Source organism: Dryobates pubescens, chromosome Z, assembly GCF_014839835.1.
Source record: "Dryobates pubescens isolate bDryPub1 chromosome Z, bDryPub1.pri, whole genome shotgun sequence".
Classification (NCBI taxonomy): Eukaryota; Metazoa; Chordata; class Aves; order Piciformes; family Picidae; genus Dryobates; species Dryobates pubescens.
In genome coordinates, this window is record NC_071657.1 from 139146221 (window position 1) to 139173500 (window position 27280).

General features: G+C 50.2%; 1 protein-coding gene across 1 annotated transcript in view; it reads left to right on the top strand.

The window, feature by feature from the left end:
* The window catches only part of TRHDE (thyrotropin releasing hormone degrading enzyme), a 121265-nt gene that overhangs the window by 42113 nt on the left and 51872 nt on the right, over positions 1-27280 (top strand). Inside the window, exons 4-6 of the mRNA XM_009901300.2 lie at positions 9541-9629; positions 21948-22081; positions 22176-22231. Of these exons, the coding sequence (XP_009899602.2) occupies positions 9541-9629; positions 21948-22081; positions 22176-22231 (279 nt within the window). The remainder of the gene's footprint in view (positions 1-9540; positions 9630-21947; positions 22082-22175; positions 22232-27280) is intronic.

Sequence of the window (27280 nt, forward strand, 5' to 3'; positions counted from 1 at the left end):
ACAGAACTCACACCCTGTAGCATCACTTCACCAAAGTGTCTGATCTCCTGTCATATGCATGTGGGCTTCTCCTGGAACCCAGAATGCTCTTTGCTGAGTGAGATACTGTACTGCATAATAACCTGGGGAGGTGGCTAGGATGCTTTGAGATTCTGTCTCCAAATACAACTCCTGGCAAGCATGGTTTGCAGAATGCTACCCTGCTGCTGCTGTGTTCTTCATGGCTGTAGCAGGAAGCTCCTGTGCTGTTCCAACAACTTGCACTGCTTTCCCACTAGCTACCTTATGTCTACTTGTGCTCTCAGCCTGGAAAGAAATCCTTCCAGGTGTCATGGCAACAAGACTCACACTTTTGTAGGTTGGCTGATTATACCTTCAGGTTTTCCAGTAACAATTTACCTTTGAACCCTCCACTGTCTTAATATTCAAAATTCACTGAAAGCAAAGACCTTCTCTTGCCTTCTTTTTGCATTTTGCTTGTCAAGGAGAAGAAATGAGGCAGCTATACTGATTTAATGTCCAGGCTTGACACTACCCTTGAGTTAGGTCATGTTAGCAACTTTCTCTGCCCTTTATGATAAGCTCCAACGTTATTAGCCAGAAAACTTTTGCAGCCACACAGCTAAATGCTTGGCCACTCTTTGCACTTCTCTGCATGTCAGCCAAGTGTACAACTGAAGTGAGAATACAAATCCCTCATTCTTAGGTTTCATTCTGTTCTGGAAAGGATAAAATAGAATAAGCCAGGTTGGAAGAGACCTTCGAGATCATTGTGTCCAACCCATCAACCAATCCAACCACCTGAACAACTAACCCACGGCACCAAGCACCCCATCAAGTCTCCTCCTGAACACCTCCAGGGATGGTGACTCCACCACCTCCCTGGGCAGCACATTCCAATGTGCAATCACTCTCTCTGTATAGAACTTCTTCCTAACATCCAGCCTAAACCTGCCCTGGCGCAGCCTGAGACTGTGTCCTCTTGTTCAAGCAGGTCACATCTTCTCATTGAATGTTGTGTTCTTGGGTCTGTGAGGTCCCAACAATGTGAGTTCGTGTGGGTGGCTCATGGCCAGGTATCCCCTCATTAAGAAATGCCCCTGGCAGCATCCTGACTTCATCAGGGAATCAGCACTGTGGGCGAGGGCCACACCAGGAAGCTGTCTCCCCTTCACACTCAGTGCTGCTGCCCCGAGGGTACGTCTCTGTGCACAGGAAGCTTCAGCATTCACCACCTGGAGAGCTGAGAATGGGAAACTAGTGGCAGTGTCCCTGGTTCTCATCTGCAGCCAGACTTTCACCTTGGACTGAAGAGAGAGAGTTGGTGTTTTGGGCATGCAGTTCTGGTGGTTAAAGAGGGGAGGCAGGTGTTCCAGCCACGGAGCTTGACTCGGGGCTCTCCTTTGTATCCTTTTTACTTTTGCATCGGTTTTGTGCCTCCCATTACCTCCGTGGTAAATAGCTTTAATCATAGCCTTCAGTGAGATCCTGTGAGATTGTTAGGCTCTCAAAATACTTTGCAGAGATTAGTAAGTGTTAGCAGATGAGCAAGGAACGGATTCCCATCCCACAGAAATTTTCCACATATCAAAACATTTCCCTCTACTGAATCAGGACAAAATTTGAAGCAAAAAAATGGCTTAGAAATTCCATCTCAATTCTGTAATGTCAGTGCTTTACATTTCAGTTTCACTCCTGTTCACTTCCCCCTTCAATTAACTTCTGTTTCCAGCTGAAGTTCATTTTTGAATCAGCAAACTGCAAGTTTTTCCAAAAGCAGTTATAAAGTGTTTCAGCAGTTCTGGGTTTGAGTGCTGGGTTTCAATCTCTGTGCTGGAGCCTTCTCTTCCCTTGCAAGCAGCTTGGCTTTTCAAACCTGGCTTTTGGCATGGGGCAATGCAAACTTTGCTTGGGAGAGTCATGGTGAGTTGTGGGAGGTATCACTGTCACCACTGCGTGAAGGGGGAAGCCCATTTTGCTTGCACAGGTGACTGGTGCCATTGCAGGTGCCCTCAGGTCCCTTACTTGACCTGGTGCTGCACTACATGGGCAGGAGCATCCATAAGTGCTCTGCCACATCTATTGGCCTCAAGTATTGGGATGTGCTGCCCAGGGAGGTGGTGGAGTCCCTGTCCCTGGAGGTGTTCAAGAAAGGCTTGGATGAGGCACTTGGAGCCATGGTTTAGTTGTCAGGAGGTGCTGGGTATTAGGTAGTAGGTTGGACTTGGTGGTCTCTGAGGTCTTTTCCAAGCTGGTTGATTCTGTGACTGTGAGTACCCTACAGGGGCTGATTTGACACCACCTTGCTCAAGTGAATTCAGCCCAGAGAAGCTGAGTCACAGAAGAGCAAAGACTGAGCTCTCAGTGCTGCCAGTGCATAACACTGTCTCTCCAGCCTGGGATAATTTAGACAACTCAGAATCTCATTTCCCAGCCTAATAATATCTTTGAAGGTACAGACAGCTTTTGGTGTTCAGCTCCTCTGAAAGAAGTGGAGGTGCTGGAAGGTGTCCAGAGAAGGGCCAAGAGGATGAGCAGAGGGCTGGAGCTGCTCTGCTGTGAGGACAGACTGAGGGAGTTGGGGTTGTGCAGGCTGGAGAAGAGAAGGCTTCAATGTGACCTTATTGTGGCCTTCCAGTATCTGAAGGGGGCTACAAGAAGGCTGGGGAGGGACTTCTCAGGATCTCAGGTAGTGATAGGAGTAGGGGGAATGGAATGAAGCTGGAGGTGGGGAGATTCAGGCTGGAGGTGAGGAGGAAGTTCTTCCCCATGAGAGTGGTGGAGCCCTGGAATGGGTTGTCCAGGGAGGTGGTTGGGGCCCTGTCCCTGGAGGTGTTTAAGCCCAGGCTGGACGAGGCTCTGGCCAGCCTGATCGAGTGTGGGGTGTCCCTGCCCATGGCAGGGGGGTTGGGACTGGATGATCCTTGTGGTCCCTTCCAACCCTGACTGATACTGTGGTACTAAGTTCCATAGATGCTTGCAGTTGGAGAGACTAGGCAGAAGAGCAGGTGGCAAATCATTGAGGACAAAAAGCAGCTGACAAATCATTCATCAGATGTGGCTTGGCTGGCTGTGTGATGCCCCTCAGTGTACAGCCTTTGTGCCCTCCTCTGGTTTCATTTGCTACCTACAATGAAACTATGTTCCTGCGCTCTTAGCGCATCTGAGCTGTGTCCCCTAAGGCCCCTTCCCACCTGCATCATTCTGTAATTGCCACTGCACTTGAAAATAGTGATGCTTGTTAGACCCTGCTAAGAGGCAGTCTACTTAATTTGGTTTTGTCACCTGTTATCCTGATGCTGGGTGTGCTGGGCTAGGCTTGTTTGTTTGTCTGCAGGCTGTGCACGGCTCTGCTCCTCCACCTTGTCACGGTTCTCCTTTCATTTGCCAGCTCAGTGTACAATCAAAGGCTATTAATTGCTCTCTTCTCTACCTAGCTGCATTTATCCTCTTGTCATTTTCACTACTTTCTAATTCTTTTGGCAGCTTCCTCCTTAAAGATTGCAGAAGAAAATAATCAGTACTTGAAGAAGGGGGAAGAACTCAGTTAAAAACAGTAAAACCCAAGAGTGAGAGGTGAAATGGTTGACTTTCTCACTGGAGGGAGATCATCCCTGACACTCCTGGGGTTTTTCTTATCAGTCATATAATAAAGGGCATGAAAGGGTGGGGTGGGAGCTTTCTGGGAATAGGAAGTTTGCAAGGGTGGCAAAACCAAGAGTCAATTTCCAGGGTTACAGAAGTGTCCCTCAGTGCTGGCTGGCGTGGAGATACAATGACCAACAAAGCCTAATGTTGATGTGAGGGGGAAAAGAGTCCTGGCTGAGGTGCTGCAGAAGCTGCTCTCCCTGAGGAGAGAGCTCTTGGAGGTGTGCAGGTAATTTCAGTTGTGTTAGAGGACTTGGGCTGAGAAGAACCTAGCCCCAGGGTGGACAAGGAAACCTGAGCCAAGTGGGCAGAGAGGCTTGGCCCCCGCCCAGGGGGAAGGGGCCCCAGGCCAAAGTCTATTGACTCCCACTGCCTGCCCTCGACCCTGTTTAAGGGAAAGCCATTTCCTGCCTCTCTCTTGTCCTGCCCTCACCTATCTGACACCCTGCTGCTGTGCTAGCCTTGTGGCTGGGGCCTGTGCCGCTCTGGTCCAGACTCCTAAGGCACTGCATCTAAAGAGAAGCCTTTTGGCATCCCCAGAATCCTTTGCCAGCTGTGTCTGGTTCTGTGTATATTTTTATTTACCCTTTTTCATTATACCTTTGTAACCTTCCTTTACTCAAATGCCTTTTACATTTTGTTAAACTTCACCTTTTCACTTCCAAATCGAGTCAAGACCTTGCTTTTGTCATTGTACCTCTCTTTCCTCCTCCTGCCCCATTTGCTTTTCCCTGACAGGGAAGGAAAGGAGATGGGGGAGGCAACCTAAAGCTGTTCCACTGGGGGCTTTGGGGCTAGCAGGAAAGCCAAACCACAACATCAGGAAACATCAGCTGGAGTGTGCAGACACAGCCAAGCAAGTAGGGTAGGGATTAGCAGGAAAGGAGCATTAAAAACAGCATCAAGCATGTAGGAGAGAAGAGAATGATGCCACCCTCAACCATCCCAGGCAGACCTTTAGAGCACTGAGGGCAGGCCTGGCTTTTCACCCTGGAAAAAAAGCATAACAGGCAGAGGAAATATGGAAGTGGTCTGTAGGAAGGATTCTGCATGGTTTCTGTATAAAGAACAGATAGATAGAAATCTTGAATCCAGAGGTCTGTAAAGCAGAAGGATATAGAGAGAGATGGGGCCTTGATGAGCTCAAAAGTCTTTTCCAACCTGGTTAATGCTATTCTATTCTATTCTATTCTATTCTATTCTATTCTATTCTATTCTATTCTATTCTATTCTATTCTATTCTACCCTATTCTATTCCATTCTAACAATGGACATATCCTACCTTACTTCCATGTGATTGTGCACTTCCTCTCCCATCCAAGAAGCAGGGAAGCTGAGCTGTGTTGTGTGCTTTGAGGTGCAGAAGCTCTATACCTGAGGCACTCACATCAGCTGTGTGCTCTTCATAGTGCAGCCAGAGATGATGAGCTCCTGGATGTGGAGCAGGAGTCTCAATTGTGCAGTGAGTGATGGCTGGGGATGGCTGAACTTCTGTGTTGAGTTCTGAATTCAGGGGACAGCTGTCACTGGCAGAGCATGGCATTTGCTGCTGGTAGTGGGTGGAAGCTTGGCACGTTCTGGTTACAGGGAAGTTGTGCCCAGCACTGTAGACAATACTCCAGGTCCAGCCTCACCAGGATAGAAAGGGAGGAGAACCTCCCTCAGCCAGCTGGCCACACTCTTTTTAATGCACCCCACATAATTCTATTAGCTGTCACTTTATTTATGCTACCTTTCAACGGGATCCCCCTTTCCTACACGGCTTCATGACTGACCAGTGCTGTGCTCAGTACCTGCCTGTTCCAATTTCAGATGTCTCTCCTCCTCCTCCTTGGAGCTGGTTCCCTACATTGCTGCAGTCGCCCCCAGTTTTGGCACAGTTAAGTGGTCTACCTCTCGCTCCCTGCTGAGGTGCTCAGAGCTGTACCCAGAGGGACAGTTGTGTCTGAATGGCTCTGAGGCTCAGTGGCATCTCAGGCAGATTGGACACGCAGCTCGTTAGCTCCCTTTCACCCAGGGGCTGAATGTGCTGCCTGCAAACGTTCTTGAGGGGAGGAGAACCAAAGGGGCTGCTTCCAGTCCTGCTGCCTGGGTCAGTGGGCCCTCAGGGCTAGACTCTTCACTCTAAGTGACTTGTCACAGCACACATGGCCAGGAGGAACAGGATGTTTTCCCCTGGCCAAACACATTCAAGGAGCACACTGCTGGTGGTCCCAACACAGAACCAGCAAATGAGAGATCTGCACTACCCAGACAGAGCAGACGGCAAGCAGACAAATGGGCTCCTTTCTTGCCTCTTTTCTGTGTGACCTAGGAGAATGTCCCAAAAATGGTTTGCTGCTTCTGGAGCCAGGGCAGAGGAGGGCAAGGGAGCTGGGAAAGGCCTGCAGAAGTGTGCTGAAGAGCAACTGAAGGAGCTGGGGATGGTTAGTGGGAAAGAGAGGAGGCTGAGGGGAGACCTCCTGGCTCTCTACAGCTCCCTGCAAGGAGGTTGTGGAGAGGCTGCTGCTGGGCTCTGCTCCCAGGTCATTAGTGACAGAAGAAGAGGGAATGGCCTCAAGCTGCCCCTGGGGAGGTTCAGACTGGACATGAGGAAAGCTTTTTTTCAGGGCAAGAGTGGTGAGGGCTTGGAATGTGCTGGGCAGGGAGGTGGTGGAGTCCCCAAGCCTGGCTGTGTTTGCAGGGGGTTTGGCTGTGGTGCTTGGGGCTGTGGTTTAGGGGTGAGCCTTGCAGAGAAGGGCTCTGGGCTGGCCTTGGTGATCCTGAGGCTCTTTTCCAGCCTGAGTGTTTCTGTGATTCTTCCTAATCACAGCTGGAGAACACAGTCCATACAGGTGACTCAGACACGACGTGCAGGAGAGGCCATCCTAAGCAAAATTCTTGGCAGGTGATACATCTCCCTCACACACATCTAGCAAAGTTAGCCACAGGTGTTTGCAGCAGCAGCAGCAGTTTCACTGAGAATGAGAAGGCCTGGAAGGGCAGAGCAGATCAACAGAGAGAGAACAGCAGCAGTCAAGTAGGGAAAATGGTTTCTGCAGGTGCCTGTTAAAAGGAGGTCTGTGGTTCACCAGCTAAACCAACAACCAAGAGGATGACATTTGAAGGTTCTGGAGTGTGCCCAGAGCATCAGGATGTCTCTCATCCTGAGGAGATGAAAGTTACATCTACCAGTAGCAGTCTTCCCAACTAACTCCATCCCTGTTTCCTGAGGAAGGGTGGCTTGTGTGACTCCTCTTCCATAGCTCCATCACCTTTCAGAGAAGAGTCTGTCCCTATTTCAGTAATTGCAGGGAACATAACATAATAGGGAATACAAAACTATTGTCTGTGTAGATACTGCAATGCACACAAGGTCCTCCTGTGAAGCTCCTTCTGACAGCTGTCCACCTGTGTATGTGTGCTTGGATCAGGTACAGAGGCAGCTCTCACTGTCTCCTAGGCTGCACTGACTTTGCCCTTGGGAGCTGGACTCAGGAGTTATACACTTACCATGCAAATGCAGTGCTCTCTTTATTTCTCATATCCCAAAGTTCCTGTCCTTTCAATCAGTGTCTGAGCTTCTCGCAGAGAGCTGCCTTGTGTTTCTGCAGCCTGGTTTGCCAGCATCTGTTTCACCCTGGAGAGGCAGGAGTTTAGAGCTGGCTGTGCTTGGGAGGATGGTGCATTTCCTAGAAGCCTTTTTGGCCAGGCTCTCAAACGCTCGTGGGTGGCTAGAGAGCTGTGAGGTGTTTGAAGGAGTGTGAATATTCTCCAAAGCCTCACTCCACAGCATCTCCTGCCTGCCCTTACCTGTTGAACCCAGAAGCTAACTGCTGCCGTAGCAGAAGCAGCAGGACACAAGCCGTGTTTTCATCTCATTAATCCCGTTCATAGTCCAGAGTGTTAGTTAAACCAACAATGAAGATCTCTTTGTGTAAAGGGGCCAGACTGAGAGCTGAGAAGCTGATGCACCACTGGGCTTCCTTTCCTGCTAGCTGTGCAGTGGAGAGTGGTAGTGTCAGCAGGAGGAGTGGGCAGGCTGATAAAGGCAGTGGCATCTCCGAATGCCACAGCTTGATTATCCAAAGTGTCTGCTAGAGCCTGTGCTCATGTGGAGTGTGTCCTCAGTGCATGAGTAGAGCTAACAATTTTCCCTGTATGCCATGACAGCAGCATTCAGAGGATCCAGAATCACATGGGGCCTTTTTGCTCTGCCATATGGCAATAAATGCCATGTTTGCTTGCCAGTGCCACTCAGAGCTCTTTCAGCTGTACAGCTTCCCAGATAACCTCCCCCTCTCCACTGAATCACTGCTCTATGGACAAGTGTTTCCTGGCACATGCAGTTCTGCTCTGAGCACTGCACGTGGATGGGGAGCTGGGAGCTGGCAGGGCAGGGCTGTGTCCCTCCCTCAGCCTCCAGGTCAGGTCACCAAGGCAGGCTTTGCAGCCCAGACTGCACTGACTGCAGCTGTGGCAGGTTGGGGCAGTGTCTGCAGTTCAGTGGAGCAGGCTTCTGGGTAAGTGAAAGGAGCAAACCTGAATGCTTTAGCACCACAGGCTCAGTTTTGCAGTGCTGTGTACTAGTGGGGGAGCAGCTGATGCAGACATCACCCACAGTCATCCTGGCCCATTTTAATGCAATCATTTAAAACTGATGTACATATTTGATCTCACAGTGGTAGTGTGAGGTGATACCTGAGGTGAGGCCATTCTCTTGCCATGCTGCCTTGCTTAACTGCACTTGTGCTCTGCAGGCAAAGGTACCACCTGTGCCAGCACTGAGTGCTTCCCCTTGACAGATGTACAAAACAGCATGGCAGGTTGGGAGGGAAGTCTCTTCTGGCTGCTGAAAGGGTACTTTTAAGAGTGCATGAGTAGAGGTGATGATCACAGGCTCACAGGATGTTAGGGCTTGGAAGGGACCTCTGGAGTCCAACCCTCCTGCCAGAGCAGGAGCATAGAATCCAGCACAGGTCACACAGGAACACATCCAGACAGGGCTGGAAAGGCTCCAGAGAAGGAGACTCCACAACCTCTCCGGGCAGCCTGCTCCAGGGCTCTGGCACCCTCACAGTCAAGAAGTTCCTCCTCATGTTGAGGTGGAACCTCCTGTGCTGCAGTTTCCATCCGTTGCCCCTTGTCTAGTGATGATGAAGACAGGCAGGAATTCATCCTTTCCATGCCTCCCCCCAAAGACTGAGTTCATGGAGTCAGTTTGTGCTGAAGCCTTAGGTACATTGGAGCATCTGTTCCAGGTGAGAGGAAGGTGAGGCAGTTGGGGTCCGACTGCAGCGGCTTACCTCCACATCCACCTGTAGCACGGTCTGTCCACTTTGCACACATGTGAGTGCTGGCAAATGGTTGAAGGCAGTGGAGATCCATCCCATTTGTTGTGTTTTTCTGAAGCAGCAGCAGCAGCTCTAAAGCCCAAGACAGCTTTTAAAGGAGCTGCTAGACAAGTGGATCGTTTTTAACCTTTGGAGTCCCTATAAATCAAAGCACGTTTTCCCTGCAGCTTCTCTTTCTCGGCCTGAGCGGAACAGAAGGGTTCTTCTTGCTGTGGGAAATGCTCATTCCCTTTCCTGACTCATTTTGTCCAATTAGGAAAACCTTGCAAAACCCCACCCCCCACCCCCCCAAGCCGAGTCCTGGTGTGACGACGCTGGCCCGTGCACAATGCTGGCTCTCCTCTAGGGTGACTCTTTTTTCCCTTAAGACGAATGCCCTTTGGGTTGGTTTATTGCTGACAGCAAATGCATTGCAAGAATCAAAGTAACGTGCTGGAATCCAGGTCTCTAAGCTTCTGCTGAAACTGTGTTTTGATTTCTTTGACATTGCTCCCTGATTGCTGTGAGAAGAATCAGTTCGGTATTTTTGTTCTTAGATTCCCCCTCCTTTGTCTTGCAGCTACTTGTGGCAGATTCCATTAACAATTGCAGTAGGAAATACGAGCCACATCTCATCAGAGGCAATTATATGGGTGTCTAACAAATCAGGTAAAAATAAACTTTCCTCCCAGCGGAATCTCGTGAAGCATTCTTGTGTTTTCCTCACCTGTTTCTGTGGAATTGATCCTCGATAATTGGTTGGTTGCTCTCCTCCCACATTTAGATATGTGGCATGAATTACAACAACAACAAAGCAGGAGAGCTGGGAAGGGAGGGAGGAGGAATGGAAGGCTGAGCAGCCAGCAGGACTGGCGATTGTCGAAGAAGCCAGAGCGCGCTGCGGATCTTCGGCGCGGGCACGTGTTCCCGAGGGCTGAGGGGTTTGCCTTCAGCGGCACAGAGCAACGCGCTGACCGCAGCACCGGCAATGCAACTCACTGTATTGACTGGGGGGATGGTAACTGTGCTCATGTTTCTGTAGCACGGCGTCTGATGAGCATGGCTCAGCCAGTGCAAAGTGTGGAGCAGCCTGGCATTTGTCAGCTCTGATCCGCAGTCTGAACTAGGGCTGGGAGATGTTGACTGCTGTGGTGGGTTGAGATTGCCACCCCCCAGCATTAACCTTGCCAGACCAGCTCAGCTGGAAGCAAATGGCAGCTGTGTTTGCAGGCAAAGCTACAACCTACGGTGGGATGCAAGGAAGAGGTACAAAATAGCCAGGAGTTACAATGCTGTACAGACACTGAACAAACGCCACGAGAAACCCCCTGGTCAAGAAGAGCAGGAGAGCTGTCCCTCTGCCCCCCAGCCCCTGTCCCAGAGGGAGAAAGGAGCAGAGAGAGAGAGCAGTGGTTAGAACTTGACCAAAACACTGCAGCCAAGGCCAGGCAGAAGCAGAGCAGCCTCCCTTCAGAGCATGAAGTGAGCAGAGCAGAGACCAGAAGAGGGAAGGCTGTTTTGGTACAAGCAGTCTTATGGAGGATGTCTCTCCACTGAGACTGTTCAGAATGATCTTTGGGTTTCCTTTTGCACACCCAGCAGTGATTTATTTGCATTTTTCTACCTTTCTGCTTGAAACCTGTAGCAACATGTAGAAGGCATAGGCTCCAACCACCACATCTGACATTCAAAGGTTTCCTTATTGATGTACCAAAGCACTTTATTACTCTTTTTCTTATTAGCTCACCAGGTGCTGGACCTCAGAAGAGCATTATTCTTCTTGCTGCTTGTTTCCTAACCCTCCTGAGTTTCCTACATGATGATGATGATAGTTATTGTCCTGAGGACAGTTTGGGCTGGGTACCAGTGGTTTTTTATCACCTCATCAAGGAATCCCTCCATAAAAACCCCATTAAATATTTCTCTGCTTGCTCAGTGGTTCATGCTACGTTGGCTGACACTTTGGAGCTGCAACTGAAGAGAAGGAGTGAAGCAGTGTAGAGGCATGAATAAGGTGATTATAGAGAAGGGAAAGAAGGATCCATGCAGCCCCCTGACATGTGGACCACAGAAGGAGCACTGACCCCGTCTGGTAACGTTAGAGGGGTACAGAGGGTTTGTTCTGATAGGAATTTAACTGGAGAGAGGAAAGAGTCAAACCTGTGGGAGCTTGCATTTCCCCCTCCCCCTTTTTTTCTCTTTCATAAGTCACTGAAAGCTAAGAAGTCAGGCAGAGCTTAGCAGCCAGCAGGCCTGACAGTGAATGGTGCATGGTCAGTGGAAATCTGAGGGTCCTAACTCTCTACAAGGTACAGGTAATGATCTAGAAATGTACCTGTGGCCAAGGCACCTTTCCTGCCTGGGAAGCCTCCTCTGGTGAGAGCATCCAGGCTCTGCCTCACCTCCCAGAAGCAGCTGGCTTTGGCCATGCTTTTGACTACTAACCCTCCCAGGATGGTTCAAAACCTCTTTCCACTGTCACGGTCTGCCTTAACAACCTGCTCTGCTTCTGTTCCTTGGGGCTTGGTTGAAGTCTCATTGAAGTTAATAGAAAGATTCCCCCTGACTTCAGGGGGTTGATCATCACCTCACCATGTCATTAGGTTGTACATGCATGCCTCCTTCCCTTCACCCTTGCCTTGAGAGTTCAGTGTGTCACTGTTGTCTGCACGGTTGCTTCCTCATTGCCTTTTCCTTGCAGAGCATTGTGGAGGAACAAGTCCATAAAACAACTGCTCAGCCTTTTAAGATCTACTGCTCCTATTGGAATGCCTTCAGAAAAGCAGCAAATTAATGATGGTGCCTGTGAGCAATGCTTTTGGGGTGGCTGCTGTACAGGAATTACAGAGGAGCTTTTCAGAGCCATCAGCTTCCTGTGTAGCCAATCAATTCCGCTGTGATCTCCTGTCGTTATCCTTGTCCTTCCTCATTGCCTTGGCACTCACTCATTTGCTGTACCTCAGTGGAAACGAGACTGGAACCTTCTGACTACAGGAAGGATGTCCTTGTCCTTCCATTCTTGCCTGGCTCAGCTGGAGGGTTCCATAACCCATAAAGAAGTCAGTAGGAGCCCCCCTGGATGTACTCAGTGCACCATTCATTGTGCATCCTGCTGGCTGTTGTGCTGGTAGGAATGTTTCAGTGCCACTCCTGCAGATTTTCTGCAGCAGCTGATGTCTTTGTTTCATGGGGGTAGGGGAGGAACTCTGGGGCTTGACAGGATGGTTTCTAGGGTTGATTCCTGTGGGTGGGAAGGGTCCCCAGGGCTTTCCTGTTGTGCAGGGGAGATGGTTTTGGAGTTGTCCCTTGAGTCTGGGAGCAACTGTGCAAGCTGGAGGTGAAGCAAACTGTTCCAGAGGATGCTTGGAGGATGGAAGTGGGCACATTGTTTTCTAAGTGAGGGTAATTGAACGTGGATACTCGAGTTTGGAGGGAACACTGTTTGTGGCAATGGTTCCCATGCCCTCTGTAGGAAAGAATGAGCGTTCCCTTCTTGGTGTGCTAAGGAAGCTTCCAGAAGCTTTTCCAGTGTACATAGAGGCTGCTGGACAGCTGCTTATGGTCTGTCCTGGAAGACTGATCACAGGCCGGCAATGAAGAGGGTCAGAGTTGATGAGTGTCATGGTGGTGTCCTGGCACATCACTTCAAAGGCACACAGAATTAACCTTGCCTGTGTGTTGTCTGGCAGAGGAATGAAACCAGGGCAGGTTTGTAGCAGGTCCTCATATGGCGAGCAAGAGAGAGTCCTTTTTGTTCTCGTGATGGTAGCTTAAGTAACCATTCCCCAGGGGAGTACACCCCCTGCCTTGCACTGGAGGTCACCAGGGATGATGATTTTGCTGATGGAAGAGCAGCCAGAAGGACCAGAGGGGATTACTGAATACTGATTTTTGCACCCTTTTTGCTCTGGTGCCTGTGACCTCACCAAAGCCTTGCAGGCTGCAAACTGGCATTTTCATGAGCCAAGGGATGCTGCTCCACTCTTGTGAGAGCCACTTAATGTAGGGTGCTTGGGTTGCTGTTCTGTATCACCCTGGCCACGAGTGGTCCCGTGCCAGGCACAGTGAGGCATTCAGAGCCCTGGCTGTTCAATATGCTGAGCAGGATTAGTTCAGATAATTGCAGATCATCCCAGCTGCTGGCAGCAGAGCTCATCCTGTCCGTTCTTCCTCACACCAAGGTGAGGGGACACCAGAAATTAGAACCATGCAGCATCATTTTGAGATGGAATTCATTGTCCTGTGCAAGAAAGGCTGCAGAGAAGGGTGCCAGGGCTTGGCAACTTGTCTGGCAGAGAGCAAAATCTCCAAGGTGGTTAATATTGCCTGTTTGTGGGAGGCATGCAGTCAGAGTTTCTGAAGACTTTCCCTTTGCAAGTGCTTCTGCCAGCCTCTCCTTACCCAGTGAGTGACAGTCTTTCTGGAGCCAATTTTCTACTCATCAGTTCCTCTACCAGCCACCCTTCTACTGGCTCAGCTGGGGCATGTGAACTGGAGCCCTCAGAGTGCTGCACAGATAGATCACCAGCACTTTCCCCCCTCACCCTGTTCACTCCTCATAGCCATAGCAGTTGAGGCTGTTCTGCTTCAGGCAACCAACAGCCATTCAACCTCTGGAAAATCAACTCAACACAAGGGAGATGGGTGTCAGGGAGTGATGGGACTTGGGGGGATGGAGCAAAACTACAAGTGGATAGATTGAGATTGGATGTGAGGAAGAAGTTGTTCCCCATGGGGGTGGTGAGAGCCTGGCACAGGCTGCCCAGGGAGGTGGTGGAAGCCTCCTGCCTGGAGGTGTTTGCAGCCAGGCTGGAGGTGGCTGTGAGCAGCCTGCTGCAGTGTGAGGTGTCCCTGGCCGTGGCAGGGGGTTGGAACTGGCTGAGCCTTGAGGTCCCTTCCAACCCTGACAGTTCTGTGGTTCTGTGATTAGCCTTCCTGTCCATGCTGAGGTCAGAGACATCACACTGAGATGTCTGCAGTGCTCTTCATGCCACTCTTGCAGCCCTGCTGACTGATAGATTTCACCTGTGCTGTGGAAGTCATTGGTGTTACAAGCTCCTGCTCTGTGGTAGATCCAGGGCTTGTTTCTCTTAGATCTAAGTTGCCTCTTCTGTGGCTGCTGTAATCATTTATGAACATAATGTCCACAATGTTTTGGGGTCAGCCCAAAGCCAGTGATGTGTGAAACATGAGGCACCAGTTTTGGACACCTCAATGCAGGAGAGATGTGGAGGTGCTGGAGCCAGGGCAGAGGAGGGCAAGGAAGCTGGGAAGGGCCTGGAGAAGAAATCTGATGGAGAGCAACTGAAGGAGCTGGGGATGGTTAGTGGGAAAGAGAGGAGGCTGAGGGGAGACCTCCTGGCTCTCTACAGCTCCCTGCAAGGAGGTTGTGGAGAGGTTGGTGCTGGGCTCTGCTCCCAGGTCAGTAGTGACAGAAGAAGAGGGAATGGCCTCAGGCTGCCCCTGGGGAGGTTCAGACTGGACATGAGGAAAGCTTTTTTTCAGGCAAGAGTGGTGAGGGCTTGGAATGTGCTGGGCAGGGAGGTGGTGGAGTCCCCAAGCCTGGCTGTGTTTGCAGGGGGTTTGGCTGTGGTGCTTGGGGCTGTGGTTTAGGGGTGAGCCTTGCAGAGCAGGGCTCTGGGGTGGCCTTGGTGATCCCTTTGGGTCTTTTCCAACCTGAATGCTTCTGTGATGGGATGTCCAGCTTCTTTGAACTCAGCCCATCCCCAGAATACAACAGCTTAGCAGGGCTGCAGGGGAGGTGCTGAGGATGGCTGCTTGAGGCATGCTCAGCATCAAGCACAGACTCACCTGCTGTGTTTCTGCAGGGCCAGAAGTGACCCCAGCCTCCAGTAAGGAGGTTTAGTTGAGCACCCATTTCAAACAGGTGAGCAAGGCTTGACTGATTTATTATGTCCCTGGGAAATACTCCTCTGGCTGACTTCCCTGCCTCTGCTAAAGGAACTCTGACTCCACTTAGTGTCTCCACAAGGCTGCCATGAAATTGGGGAATAAAGTTCAACAGAGCAGTTGCCTTCCAAACAGCAAGTCCCAACTCACTGCACTCTGCTGTCTCCCACTAGATAAGATAATCTCTACTTTGACTGTAAGGCCCCTGACAGTCTGATTCTTCTTCATGAAGTGTTTTGTGGAAGACAGCTGCTTTTGAGCTGGAGTTTGCTGGCTGCCCACTGAGGAACAGAGCATTAGTGGAGCATTAGGAAAACACCTTTCCTTCTCCTTCATGACACTCAGCTGCCAAGCTTGACCTCTCTCACTGCCAGATTCCATTCCTCTGTCTTTCAAATGTGGGAGGAAGGGAAGCACTGCAAAAATAAATTCATAGGTCCTGCTTGGCAGCTGTAGCCAACCATAGTGAGGACCAGAGATACAAGGCCTGCACTCCTGGCATGATTTTGACAGAGGCAAAATCGCCTCCCTTGTGCCAGCAGCTGAGCAAACATCCTCCAAGGAGGCTGCTGCCTACATTTTGTGTCACCGTAGAGGTTAGCAGCTTCATCGTGCAGGAAAGGGAGTGGAGGGAGGAGGAGTCTGAGACAGAACAGGATCATATTTACTGCTGGGTTCCATTTGTTGTGCTCTTCACTTTACCTAAACAATTTGTTCAGCATGAACCTTTGGCAACATGGGCAAGAGAGAGTTAAAGAATCATAGAATCACAGAAAGGTCCAGGCCAGAAGGGACCTCCAAAGCTCAGCCAGTCCAACTCCACTGCAGTCAGCAGGGACATCCCCAGCTAGATCAGGCTGCCCAGAGCCCTGTCCAGCCTCACCTTGAATATCTTCAGGGATGTGGCCCCAACCACCTCCCTGGGCAACCTGTTGCAGTGTTCCACCACCCTCATGGTGCAGAACTTGTTCCTCACATCCAATCTCAACCTGCTCTGCCCTAGCTTGGAGCCGCTGTCCCTGGTCCTGTCCCTGCAGACCTTTGCAAACAGTCTCTCTCCATCCTTCCTGTAGCTCCCTTCAGGTCCTGGCAGGCTGCTCTTAGGTCTCCCTGGAGCCTCCTCTTCTCCAGGCTGAACACCCCCAGCTCCCTCAGCCTGTCCTCCTGGCAGAGCTGCTCCAACCCCCTGAGCATTTTCATGGCCTCCTCGGGACCTGCTCCATCAGTGAATGTCCTTCCTGTGTTGAGGGCTCCAGAGCTGCTTGCAGCCCTCAGGTGAGGTCTCAGCAGAGCACAGTGTCAGAATCACCTCTCTGGCTCTGCTGGCAGTGCTGCTCTGGATGCAGCCCAGGCCCTTCTGTGCTGCAAGGCCGATCCCATCTTTTGATGCAGCCACAACCTGGCTTTCCTTTTTTTCTGGTATCCCTTCTCCCCATATTAAAAGCTCTTGCAAGAGGGTGAGGAGAATTTCGTTGCAGCTCACATCTCTTTTGGAAAGGGTTGTGATGAAACTCCTGGTGGAGCATTTCCCTTGTCACAGAGCTGTCACTTGCTGGCAGGGAATTGTGCTGCACTGGCGCAGTGATTTTTGCAGGGGAATGGAGTCTGCTCTCCCAGCAGGAATTCTACCAGCATCAACCAATTTCCTAGTAGGCTGAGGGTTTGATAAAAGGAGGAGTTAAAATAACAACTGTGAGTCTGAGCACTGGAAATAGGAGAGCTGTGTGTAGCCCACGCTGCTGTCAGCGCCGGAGCGGCGCACCGCAGAGGTTTGCCCCGCGCTCAGACCTCCCTCACCAGCTGCTGGTGGTGCCGGCAGGAGGAGCAGGCTTCCAGCATCCCTGCTGCCCTCCCTGGAGCCCAGGCTGCTCAGAAGCTGGGAGAGCTCAGAACTTCGAGCCATGAGCAGTTAGCACCAGCTGGAGAACCGTCTCGCACTCCAAGAGCAGATGAAGTGAGAATCAGACCCCAAGTGCTGCTCTCACTTCAAAACAAACAGCATCACATTTAACCCTGTTCTCCCCAGTGGCTCCTGCATTGTATGGGACACAACTGAAACTCTCTGAGGCAATCAGGCAAAGCAGAAATTGTCAGGGTTGGAAGGGACCCCAAGGCTCATCCAGTTCCAACCCCCCTGCCACGGGCAGGGACACCTCACGCTGCAGCAGGTGGACCATAGGTAACCACTTTCTGGTGGAAGAAGATTAAAACCTCCTCCCTTTAATATGAAATACAAGTGCATGTGGTTGGGATTTAATTTCCAGTTGTGAACTGAAACCATCAAGGATAGGCTTCTCCCCAGGCAAAACCTTTGTTGTTGTTGTTGTTTAGAAAGTCTGAAATGGTTTAATGCAGGGTTTAACACTGGAGGACTGCCTTTCCCCTCTCACTTTTAACAGGAAACTAATAAATTGGTCTGTGGCAATTGCCCTGGTGTATGGGAATGTTCAGTGCTGTAATCACCAAGAGGGAGAATTTCTTTTCTAGGAGGACAGGAGAGCTGACAGACTCAAACATCAAATTCCAGTAAATTATATAGGAGGATGAGAAGCACATGCATCAGGCAGGCCCTTAAAATAACCACCTGCTCATTTGAGCTGGCAAGGCATGAAAGATTCCTGTCCTGCACTTCAGGAGAAGGCAAACACATGAGTGGTTTGATCAGAATCTAATAGCAAGGGGTTATGGCTGGATTTAAACTGACCCAAATAATACCACTGAGTTTTGAAGAGGGGCTGCCCTCCACCCAAGCAGTGTGAGTTGGAGGTGTTGCACAGCTCTTGCTTGTGAGAGACATTCTGTTCAGCTTGTCACGTGTCACAGAAGCACAGGATGAATGTTAGGGGCTGGGAGGGACCTCCAAAGCTCAGCCAGTCCAACCCCTGCCAGAGCAGGAGCACCCAGAGCAGGTCACACAGGAACACATCCAGGCAGGGCTGGAATAGCTCCAGAGAGGGAGACTCCACAGCCCCCCTGGGCAGCCTGCTCCAGGGCTCTGCCACCCTCACAGGGAAAACATTTCCCTCCTGTTCCCATGGCACTTCCTCTGCCTCAGCTTCCACCACTGCCCCTTGTGCTGGCATTGGGCATCCCCCAGCAGAGCCTGGCTCCAGCCTCTGGGCACTCCCCCTGCACATCTTGATCAGCAGCAATGAGGTCACCTCTCAGGCTGCTCCTCTCCAAGCTAAATGAGCCTCAAGCTGATGAGTGGCAAGTGTCATTCAGTACTGGATTAAAGCACAGGTGATTTCTCTGATCCAGAGATCAAAATGTAATACAAATAATCCAAGAAGACACAAAAAGGACTTGGTTTTGTTTATGACACCTGATGTTGAAAATTGGCACTTAATGTATTTATCTACCCAGCTATTGATCATTGTGTGCTCACAGCCTGTTGGGCACACTTGGGTATGGCAGGGGTGCAGGCATTAGGCAGCTGCAAGTAATTACTTTCAGTGTTGGTGGCATTTAAAGGTTAGCATGCAAAAGAAAAGCCTGGGTGGAAGGCAGTACTGCATGAGGGTGGCAGGATTTTGTGCCAGGCTTGAGCAGCCTGCTCCTGACTCCACGTGGCAGTACAGCCCTGAAGGCCCAGAGAGACTCTGAAAGTCCTCATTTCCCTCAGCAGCCTCTCCTAGGTACAGAAGTGAGGCTTTTTGCAGCTGCTCTTCAGGTTGCTAAGGAACCTATGTGAGAATTAGGGGTGAGAGGCTGTGTTCATTCACAGCAGCACTCTGGATAAACTAAGTAAGATGGAGTAGATCCAGCTCCAAATTCCTTCCCTCCATGTTTCACAGCAGGGATTTCATCCCAACCTGCCCCAAGAAAGTGCCTTTATTGTGGTGCTGCCAGTTGGTGCAACCTGTGGCTGTGTTTCTGCAGCGATGCTCTTCTTGCTGTAAGGTTTGGTGATTTATACTGCACCTGGGTTTGTCAATGTCTTCTGTAAGCAGGCTGGAGAAACAGAGAGGTGCTGACTTCAGGGCCAGGGAAAACAGGATTTAAGCAGAGGACCATCTTCAGCAGGGCAGCCTAAGAGAGTTTGGAATCATGGAATCAGTGAGGTTGGAAAAGACCTCGCTTATGACTGAGCTGTGCAGCCCCCTGTTGAGCAGGCAGCCCACTGTGGAGAGGAGGACTCGGTGTTAGACCTTTGTCCTGAATCAGACTGCGTGGCAAAGGCAGCTTAGGAGCTCTGACAGTGTGGATGCCTGGAGAGCCCCCAGAGTTCTGGGGCTCAGTGCTGGTTTGCTCACTGATTCCCATTTCTGAAGGCTGTGTTGGCTGCCACAGAGGATGTCTGCTTGATGATTCATCAGAGAGAACTAAGTGGCTGCAATCAATATTTGAACTAAACCCTGGGCTCTCTGTTTATTTTCCTCCACTGTTTCTATCTGATTGCACTGAACTGGTGTAGCTCAGGCAAGCCCTTAAAGAGCAGTAACCATCAAATAGGCAACAACTGAGGCATTCTGGGCATGGCATTTCTAAAGTGTATGTGGAAGGAGATTGTTAGTGTAGCCAGAAGCACCTAGGCAGAGGAGGACTTCTCCTTTTCACTCCTGCAGCTTATTAGCTGCATTTGTGTGTCTATTGCAACTCCCTGCATTCCAAGTTAAGCACATAATGAGGTGGTTTCAGGATTAGAGCCTTGCTGATCTTTGTGCTCCTTCAGATGACAGTGACTGGGAGGCTTGCTGGAGAGATTTGCCACTGGAGGAGCATAACTTTTATCTCTAGTCTTAGTCACCTACTCTTTCCTCAGAAATCACTTCTGGGTTTTTCCCCCCACAAGTGAGGCTAAAAGGCATTTCCTCAGTAAGTCTGGCTGCTAGCTAGTCTCTGTGAATTGTTGAGACCATGTTGTTAACTCTTTCCCCCCCCCCTTTCATTACCTTCAGGGACTTCAAGCACACCAAGCAATTCCCTGATGGAATTACTTTTAAACCCAATTTTATATATTCCTTTGTCGTTTTAAAACCTGCCTGAGCAGCCTGCTCCTTTTGCCAACAGGCTGCAAATAATTCTGTTACAGGAGGGGAAAAAAGAGGCTGAATTTTCACTCAGCTGTGGCTCACAATAAGTTTTGTCAGAATAGTTTACTAGATTGAAGGCTCCTTCAAGGCACGTTGGTGTCTGAGGCTTCATCCCATGATGAGATTCTTTCTACACTGGGAGTCCACAGACCCTATGCAGTGCTACAGGCCTGGGACAGAGTGGCTGGAAAGTTGTCTGGCAGAGAAGGACCTGGGGGTGCTGGTTGACAGCCGCCTGAACAGGAGCCAGCGGTGTGCTAAGGTGGCCAAGAAGGTCAAGAGCATCCTGGCTGGCATCAGGAGCAGTGCAGCCAGCAGGAGGGGGGAAGCCTGGTGAGGCTGCACCTTGAATACTGTGCTCAGTGACAGGCTCCTTACTACAAGATAGATGTTGAGGTGCTGGAGTGTGTCCAGAGAAGGGCAACAAAGCTGGGGAAGGGTCTAGAGACCAAGTCTGTCCTGAGGAATAGCCAAAGACACTGGGGTGGTTTGGTCTGGAGAAGAGGAAGCTGAGAGGAGACCTCATTGCTCTCTACAACTACCTGAAAGGAGGTTGTAGTGAGGTGGGGGTCAGTCTCTTCCCCCTATCATTAGTATCAGGTCCCCATCAATATCCCCCCCCCTAGTATTAGGTCATAGGATGAGAAGAAATGGCCTGAAACTGGGCCAGGGGAGGTTTGGATTGGACATTAGAAAAAATTCTTTACAGAAAGAATGGTCAGGCAGTGGCACAGGCTGCCCTGGGAGGTGGTGGAGTCACCATCCCTGCAGGGGTTCAAGAACCCTGTGGCCATGGCACTTCAGGACTGGTTTTGTTGATCAGATAGGGTTGGGTGATTGGAGGTCTCTTCCAGCCTGCTTGATTCTGTGATGGCCATGCTGGTGGTAGGCTGACAGTTGGATTCCATGGTCTTAGAGGTCTTTTCTATCTGAAGCAGTTCTGTGATTCCAAGTACCTGTTCTGAGTTCAGGGAGGCTTTTGTTTGTTGTTGCCTGACTGCACAGATACCAGAATGGATTTAGACTGTCAGCACAAAGTGATTGCTTAAAAAGAGAGGAAAGAGGAAGAGCTGCTTTGTTGACACCAGCTTCATGTTTCTAGCTCCAAAGGGGAGCCTCTTGCTGGTTAGCAGCTGGAAGTAGTTGAATCTGAAATCCAGTGTAAGAAGCTTCATCAACCACATGTAGAAACCCTCAAGAATCTTTCCTCTTTTATAACTCTTGGTTCAGTTTCTCTCTCTGTAGGACCTCCATTGGATTATTTGAGTTGTGGCTGTAGAAAGCCTTTTAGCATGGCTGGAATCAAGTACCAGACTTAAAATAGGTACCTTAAAATAGCTACTTAGAATAGGTACTTACACTTCAAATAGGAACCTTATACTTAATAACACTTGTCCTGGAAGAGGCATTAGCAAGCCAGCTAAACCTGTCTGGCCACTGCCCTTTCTCCTCCCTCCCTAAATGCATTATTTGAGTTATGGTTATAGAAAACCCTTTTTAGCATGGCTAGAATCAAGGTACCAGACTTAAAATAGGTACTTTCTACTTAAAATAGGTACTTTCTACTTAAAATAGGAACCTTATACTTAATAATACTCGTCCTGGAAGAGGCATTAGCAAGCCAGCTAAACCTGTCTGGCCACTGCCCTTTCTCCTCCCTCCCCGACTGGATTATTTGAGTTATGGCTGTAGGAAACCCTTTTGGCACGGCTAGAATATCAAGGTACCAGACTTAAAAGAGGTACTTACACTTAAAATAGGTACCTTGTACTTGAAACAGGAAATGCTATTTGCCAGCAAAGAGCCACCCCTGGAGCTGTGTGTGGCTGAAAGGTACCCCACAGGAATGTCAGCTGGTGTCTGCCTGCATTAGACCAGAGGAAGGGAGCGACTATTAATCAACCACAAGGGGTTTGTTAGTCTTGGAGTTGATTTTATTGCCTTGATGGATGTTTAGAGAAGGATAGAGTTTAGCAGCTATGTCTTCAGCATTTTAAAATGGAAAACCAAGTCCCCTTCCCGTCTTGTTGTTTGTTTCCAGAGCAGCACAGAATTCCTGCTTTGGAAGAGGCGGATTGGCTGCTGGGGAACATCAACCAGACCGGCTACTTTAGAGTCAATTACGACGTGAGGAATTGGAGGCTGCTAATTAATCAGCTAACAAGGAACCACGAGGTAAGCTCCTTGTCCCTGAGATCTGCCTTGGTTGGTGAAGCTTGGCCGTTTCATCCCCCTAAATGCTTTCGTTTGTGCGCTTGCTCCCCCGCAGGTTATCTCAGTCAGCAATCGAGCAGGCCTGATCGATGATGCCTTCAACCTGGCCAGGTATGTTTTCCTGGAGATAATCCCTGCTCATACCCACTGCTGCAGTAACTCATCCCATCTTGAAGGCAGCACTGGAGTGTTTGGAAGTTAAATGTATTTTAAATACACTCTAGTTCTTTTTGCTTCCCTTTTCTTTCCCCTTTCCATGTGGCACATGGCCGTGGGCCTGCAGCGCGTTCGCTGCTCTCGATCGATAACTGCCGCAGGGTATTTCCCAGCCTGGAGAGGTCTGATCAATGTTGCATGAAGTTCAATATAACACTTTGGAGATAAATAATCTCTTCCCCCCCACCCCTCTTTCTCTAATGAATGAGGGTTTTTTCAGCTCTTTCTCCCTAATGCCCAACCTCCTCTGTTTCCTCTGTACCTGACCCTTGTACTGCATGTAATTTGTGACGGGAGGCACCTCCAAGCCTCAGTCATTTTCCCTCCCCCTGGCTTGTGCTGTTCCATCATTTTTTCCAGTGTGCATTTGTTTTTCATGCAGTCTGCTCAAGCAGACCCTTTCTCTGCACGACACTTCTCGTGTAGCATGGAAGAAGCTAAGGCCTGTTGAGCATTCCTGGAGTTCATGCAACATGTGGTGGTTTGCTTTGCTCTGACCAGCGTTAGTGTGTCTGGCATGCAGCGGTGCTCAGGCAACGCTTTCTTTCCTGATTGAGCCCGTGGAACTGTTCCCAACTGGGAGCCCAGTGCTGGTAATGAAAGTGTAAAGTGAGAGGAAAGTGGTGGAAGAGTTTTTCATTCTTGAGTCCCCTGGGAACGTGGCACCGGTCCAACACTGCGGTGTCAAAGGCAGCGTGGAGAGAATTTCTGATACTGATGGCTTTTGTGTTTGCTTGGCCACTTCTGGCCATACCTGAGCAGGGCCCTGCAAGAGCCATCAGTGCTGAGGTGCAATTCACTGGAGACAGTCACTGGAGGTGTTTGAGACTCAGGCACATTGTCACACAGAAATCATGGCTCAGTGCTGTTCCAGCATCTCTGCAGCAAAACACAGTAGGGTGCCCTGGCACTTTGCTCCTGCTGCCAGCCCTATGCTGACCACAAGGCATAAATTAATCATAAGCCCTTACAGAATCACAGAGACATTCAGGTTGGAAAAGAGCCTCAGGATCACCAAGTCCAACCCAGAACCCTGCTCTGCAAGGCTCACCCCTGAACCAGAGCCCCATGCACCACAGCCAAACCCCCTGCAAACACAGCCAGGCTTGGGGACTCCACCACCTCCCTGGGCAGCACATCCCAATGGCCAGTCTCTATTGCTGGGAAGAATTTCTTCCTCACCTCCAGCCTAAACCTCTCCTGGCACAGCTTGAGACTGTGTCCTCTTGTTCTGGTGCTGCTTGCCTGGGAGAAGAGACCAACCCCCACCTGGCTACAATCTCCCTTCAGGGAGCTGTAGAGAGCAAGAAGGTCTCCCCTGAGCCTCCTCTTCTGCAGGCTAAGCAACCCCAGCTCCCTCAGCCTCTCCTCACAGGGCTGTGCTCCAGACCCCTCCCCAGCCTTGTTGCCCTTCTCTGGACATGTTTGAGCATCTCAACATCTTTCCTAAACTGAGGGGCCCAGAACTGGACACAGGACCCAAGGTGTGGCCTTCCTGCCCCTGTAATGTTACTTGATGGGAGGATTAAACACTTAGGATTGTCTCAGAGTGACAGGAGAGAAGGGGAATCACCTCACTGACCGGGCACAGAGGTTGTAATTGATAGTCTAGTCCTGGCTTCTGAGAAGGCTGGATGTCTTTATGGGCAATTCAGTCCCCAGTGCTGGTCTCCAGTTGCACTGATGTGTTATTTTATTACCTCCAGCCATCAACAGTCACATTTTGAGAGAGAGAGCTGTGTACTGCAGACTGTTGGTTTAATCCCTTGCTATCCCTTTCAGTGATAAATTAGTAGAAAAATGAAAGTGTAATTTCTTGAATTCATGCTGGTCCTTTTCAAAGCAATTCCTCCACTGACAGCTCCTTGTCCTGGCTCTGCTTCTGCAAAACACCCCATCCTGCTGACAGCCTCACCAGGTACTGCCTGCTGGGCTGCACATGCCAGTGTCCCTTCCACACCAGAAGGGTTTGACTCTTGGATGAGGGAGAGGATCTTGTCTGCCTGGACATTGGGAAAGCCTTTGCCACTGCTGCCCACAGGATTCTCTGGGACAGACTGGGTGCTGGTGGCTTCGCTGAGCAGTGCTCTGCTGGGTAAAGCACTGGCTGGGCAAACAGGCCCAAAGAGTGCTGCTCAGTGGAGTTAAAGGCAGCTGGCAGCTGGTCACAAGTGGTGTTCCTCAGGGCTCAGAGTTGGGAACACTTCTGTTTCACATCTTGATTGATGACACTGATGAAGACACAGTGTGACAGCAGTAAGTTCTCAGATGACACCAAGTGAGGTGGAGAGTTGATCTGCACCCCAGGGTAGGGAGGCTCTGCAGAGGGACTTGGATAGATTGGATCCATGGCCAGCATTACCAGGAGGAGCTTCAGCAAGTCCAAGTGCCAGGTCCTGCACTCGGGGCACAACAACCCCAAGCAAGGTTCCAGGCTTGGGGCAGTGTGGCTGGAGAGCTGCTGCCAGAAAGGGAGCTGGGGGTGCTGATGGACAAGCAGCTGAACAGGAGCCAGCAGTGTGCCCAGGGGGCCAAGAAAGCCAAAGGCCTCCTGGCTGGGCTCAGCAATGCTGTGTCCAGCAGCAGCAGGGAGGGGATTGTCCCCTGGCACTCAGCTCTGGGCAGGCCACACCTCCAGTGCTGTGCCCAGTGTTGGGCACCTCAGGACAAGAGAGATGTGGAGGTGCTGGAGCCAGGGCAGAGGAGGGCAAGGAAGCTGGGAAGGGCCTGGAGAAGAAATCTGATGAAGAGCAACTGAAGGAGCTGGGGATGGTTAGTGGGAAAGAGAGGAGGCTGAGGGGAGACCTCCTGGCTCTCTGCAGCTCCCTGCAAGGAGGTTGTGCAGAGGTTGGTGCTGGGCTCTGCTCCCAGGTCAGTAGTGACAGAAGAAGAGGGAATGGCCTCAGGCTGCCCCTGGGGAGGTTCAGACTGGACATGAGGAAAGCTTTTTTTCAGGCAAGAGTGGTGAGGGCTTGGAATGTGCTGGGCAGGGAGGTGGTGGAGTCCCCAAGCCTGGCTGTGCTTGCAGGGGGTTTGGCTGTGGTGCTTGGGGCTGTGGTTTAGGGCTGAGCCTTGCAGAGCAGGGCTCTGGGTTGGCCTTGGTGACCCTGAGGCTCTTTTCCACCCTGACTGTTTCTGTGGTTCTGTGGCTCAGGTTTTCCATTCTCCTAACCTGATATATCCTAAGGAGATATTTCTGGGTAGTTTTCCTGCCAATTGATTTGGTTTGTGGAGCAAGTGCAGGTCTTGTCTTTTGTATAATTTACTAATTAGATTGGGAGAAAAAAGAGGGGGGAAAAAAAAGCAGTGAAAAGTTCCTGTAGATGATTTTGGAGCACTCCCTTTTATTTTGTTTTTAAATGTAATTTTAGCTTTAAGTGGCAAGGTAATTTTAGTATTAAACATTTCCAATGGTGTGTTTCATTTCATTCCTCCAAAATATTTCTTGCCCTTTTATTGTCCAGCATAATGATGCCTCAAAAATAAACAGCATCAAGGAGCTGATGCATCCAAGGACTATTTTTAAGGTCTCTTAACTTTAATTTCATAAAGTTCTGCCCCTGTTATTAATGGGAGTGTATTCCCTCTGCTTTCTTCTTGCTGCATTTTGGTTCCATAAAATTAGTCAAGCAGCTTTGAATTGGATTATAACAACAGAAGAAGGCTGCAGCTCGCCTGCTGCGTTTGAATCCTCACAAGCTGGGTTGTTTTGCAGGGGGTTCAGTGTACTGCTGCTCTCAGCTGTGTGCAGGCACACACCCTGAGGACCTTGGCAGAAATACCTGCCCCAAATTCCTGAGCAAGAGCAGCACCCTGGCAATCCCTCTTGCCTTCCCCTTGAAGATCCTTTCTCTTCTGGAGGTGTTTTATATGGGATTTCTTCAGTTTAAGCAGGACACTGAGAGACTTGAAGGTGTCCAGAGAAGGGCAAGGAGGCTGGGGAGGGGTCTGGAGCACAGCCCTGTGAGGAGAGGCTGAGGGAGCTGGGGTTGCTTAGCCTGCAGAAGAGGAGGCTCAGGGGAGACCTCATTGCTCTCTCCAACTCCCTGAAGGGAGGCTGTAGGCAGGCAGAGGTTGGTCTCTTCTCTCAGGCAGCCAGCACCAGAACAAGAGGACACAGTCTCAGGCTGCGCCAGGGGAGGTTTAGGTTGGATGTTAGGAGGAAGTTCTATACAGTTCTATAATTAGGTGAGGAATGAGGAGGTTTTTTTGGCCAGGCAAGCTTGCCCCTGTGGACTTCACAAATACAGGCAGGTGTGGCAGAAATAACAACAAAACCCACAGCAACCTTCATCATCATCATCATCATCTGTGAACTAATGACTTCCTGCTGCAGGTGGCCGTGCTGACAGTGCTTCTCTTTCACAATGTCATTCACCAGCCCCAAACCAGGGCCCTGGTGCAGGCAGAGTGATATTTTCATGCTGGTTATCCATTCTTGGCTTGCTTTTTAGCAAGCTGTGAGTCTGCTGACTCTAGAAAACCCAACTCTGAGGGTAGGGAAAGGGCAGCACTGAGCTGTCTCTCAAGGTATAAATCCAGATTCTCTCCCAGCACAAATCCATCTCTAGCAGCTGGAGCATTTCACTCCAAGGTTGATTCCAGAGGTAAAAGAGCCAATGAAGCTAATTCTTAACCCAGGTCACCTTCTCAGCAGGTTGAAGAGAAGTTTATTTTCAGTGTGTGTCAGTTAACCAAGTACATCCTTGAGGGTCTGGAAAATCTTGGCCTTGGGACACCCAGAGCCAGCTAACCAAAGCCAAGACTGCCCTTGCCCACTGAGGGAATTCCTGGAGTATTGCCACTCAGGCAGAACTCCTCCATTCACTTCCCTGTGGCAGCACTACCCTTTGAGAATGATTAATTGATCCTATTGCTGGAGAGTTACCTTGTAACTCAGCCCCTGCTTTATACTCTGTCATATCAAACCCAGCATTATTACTA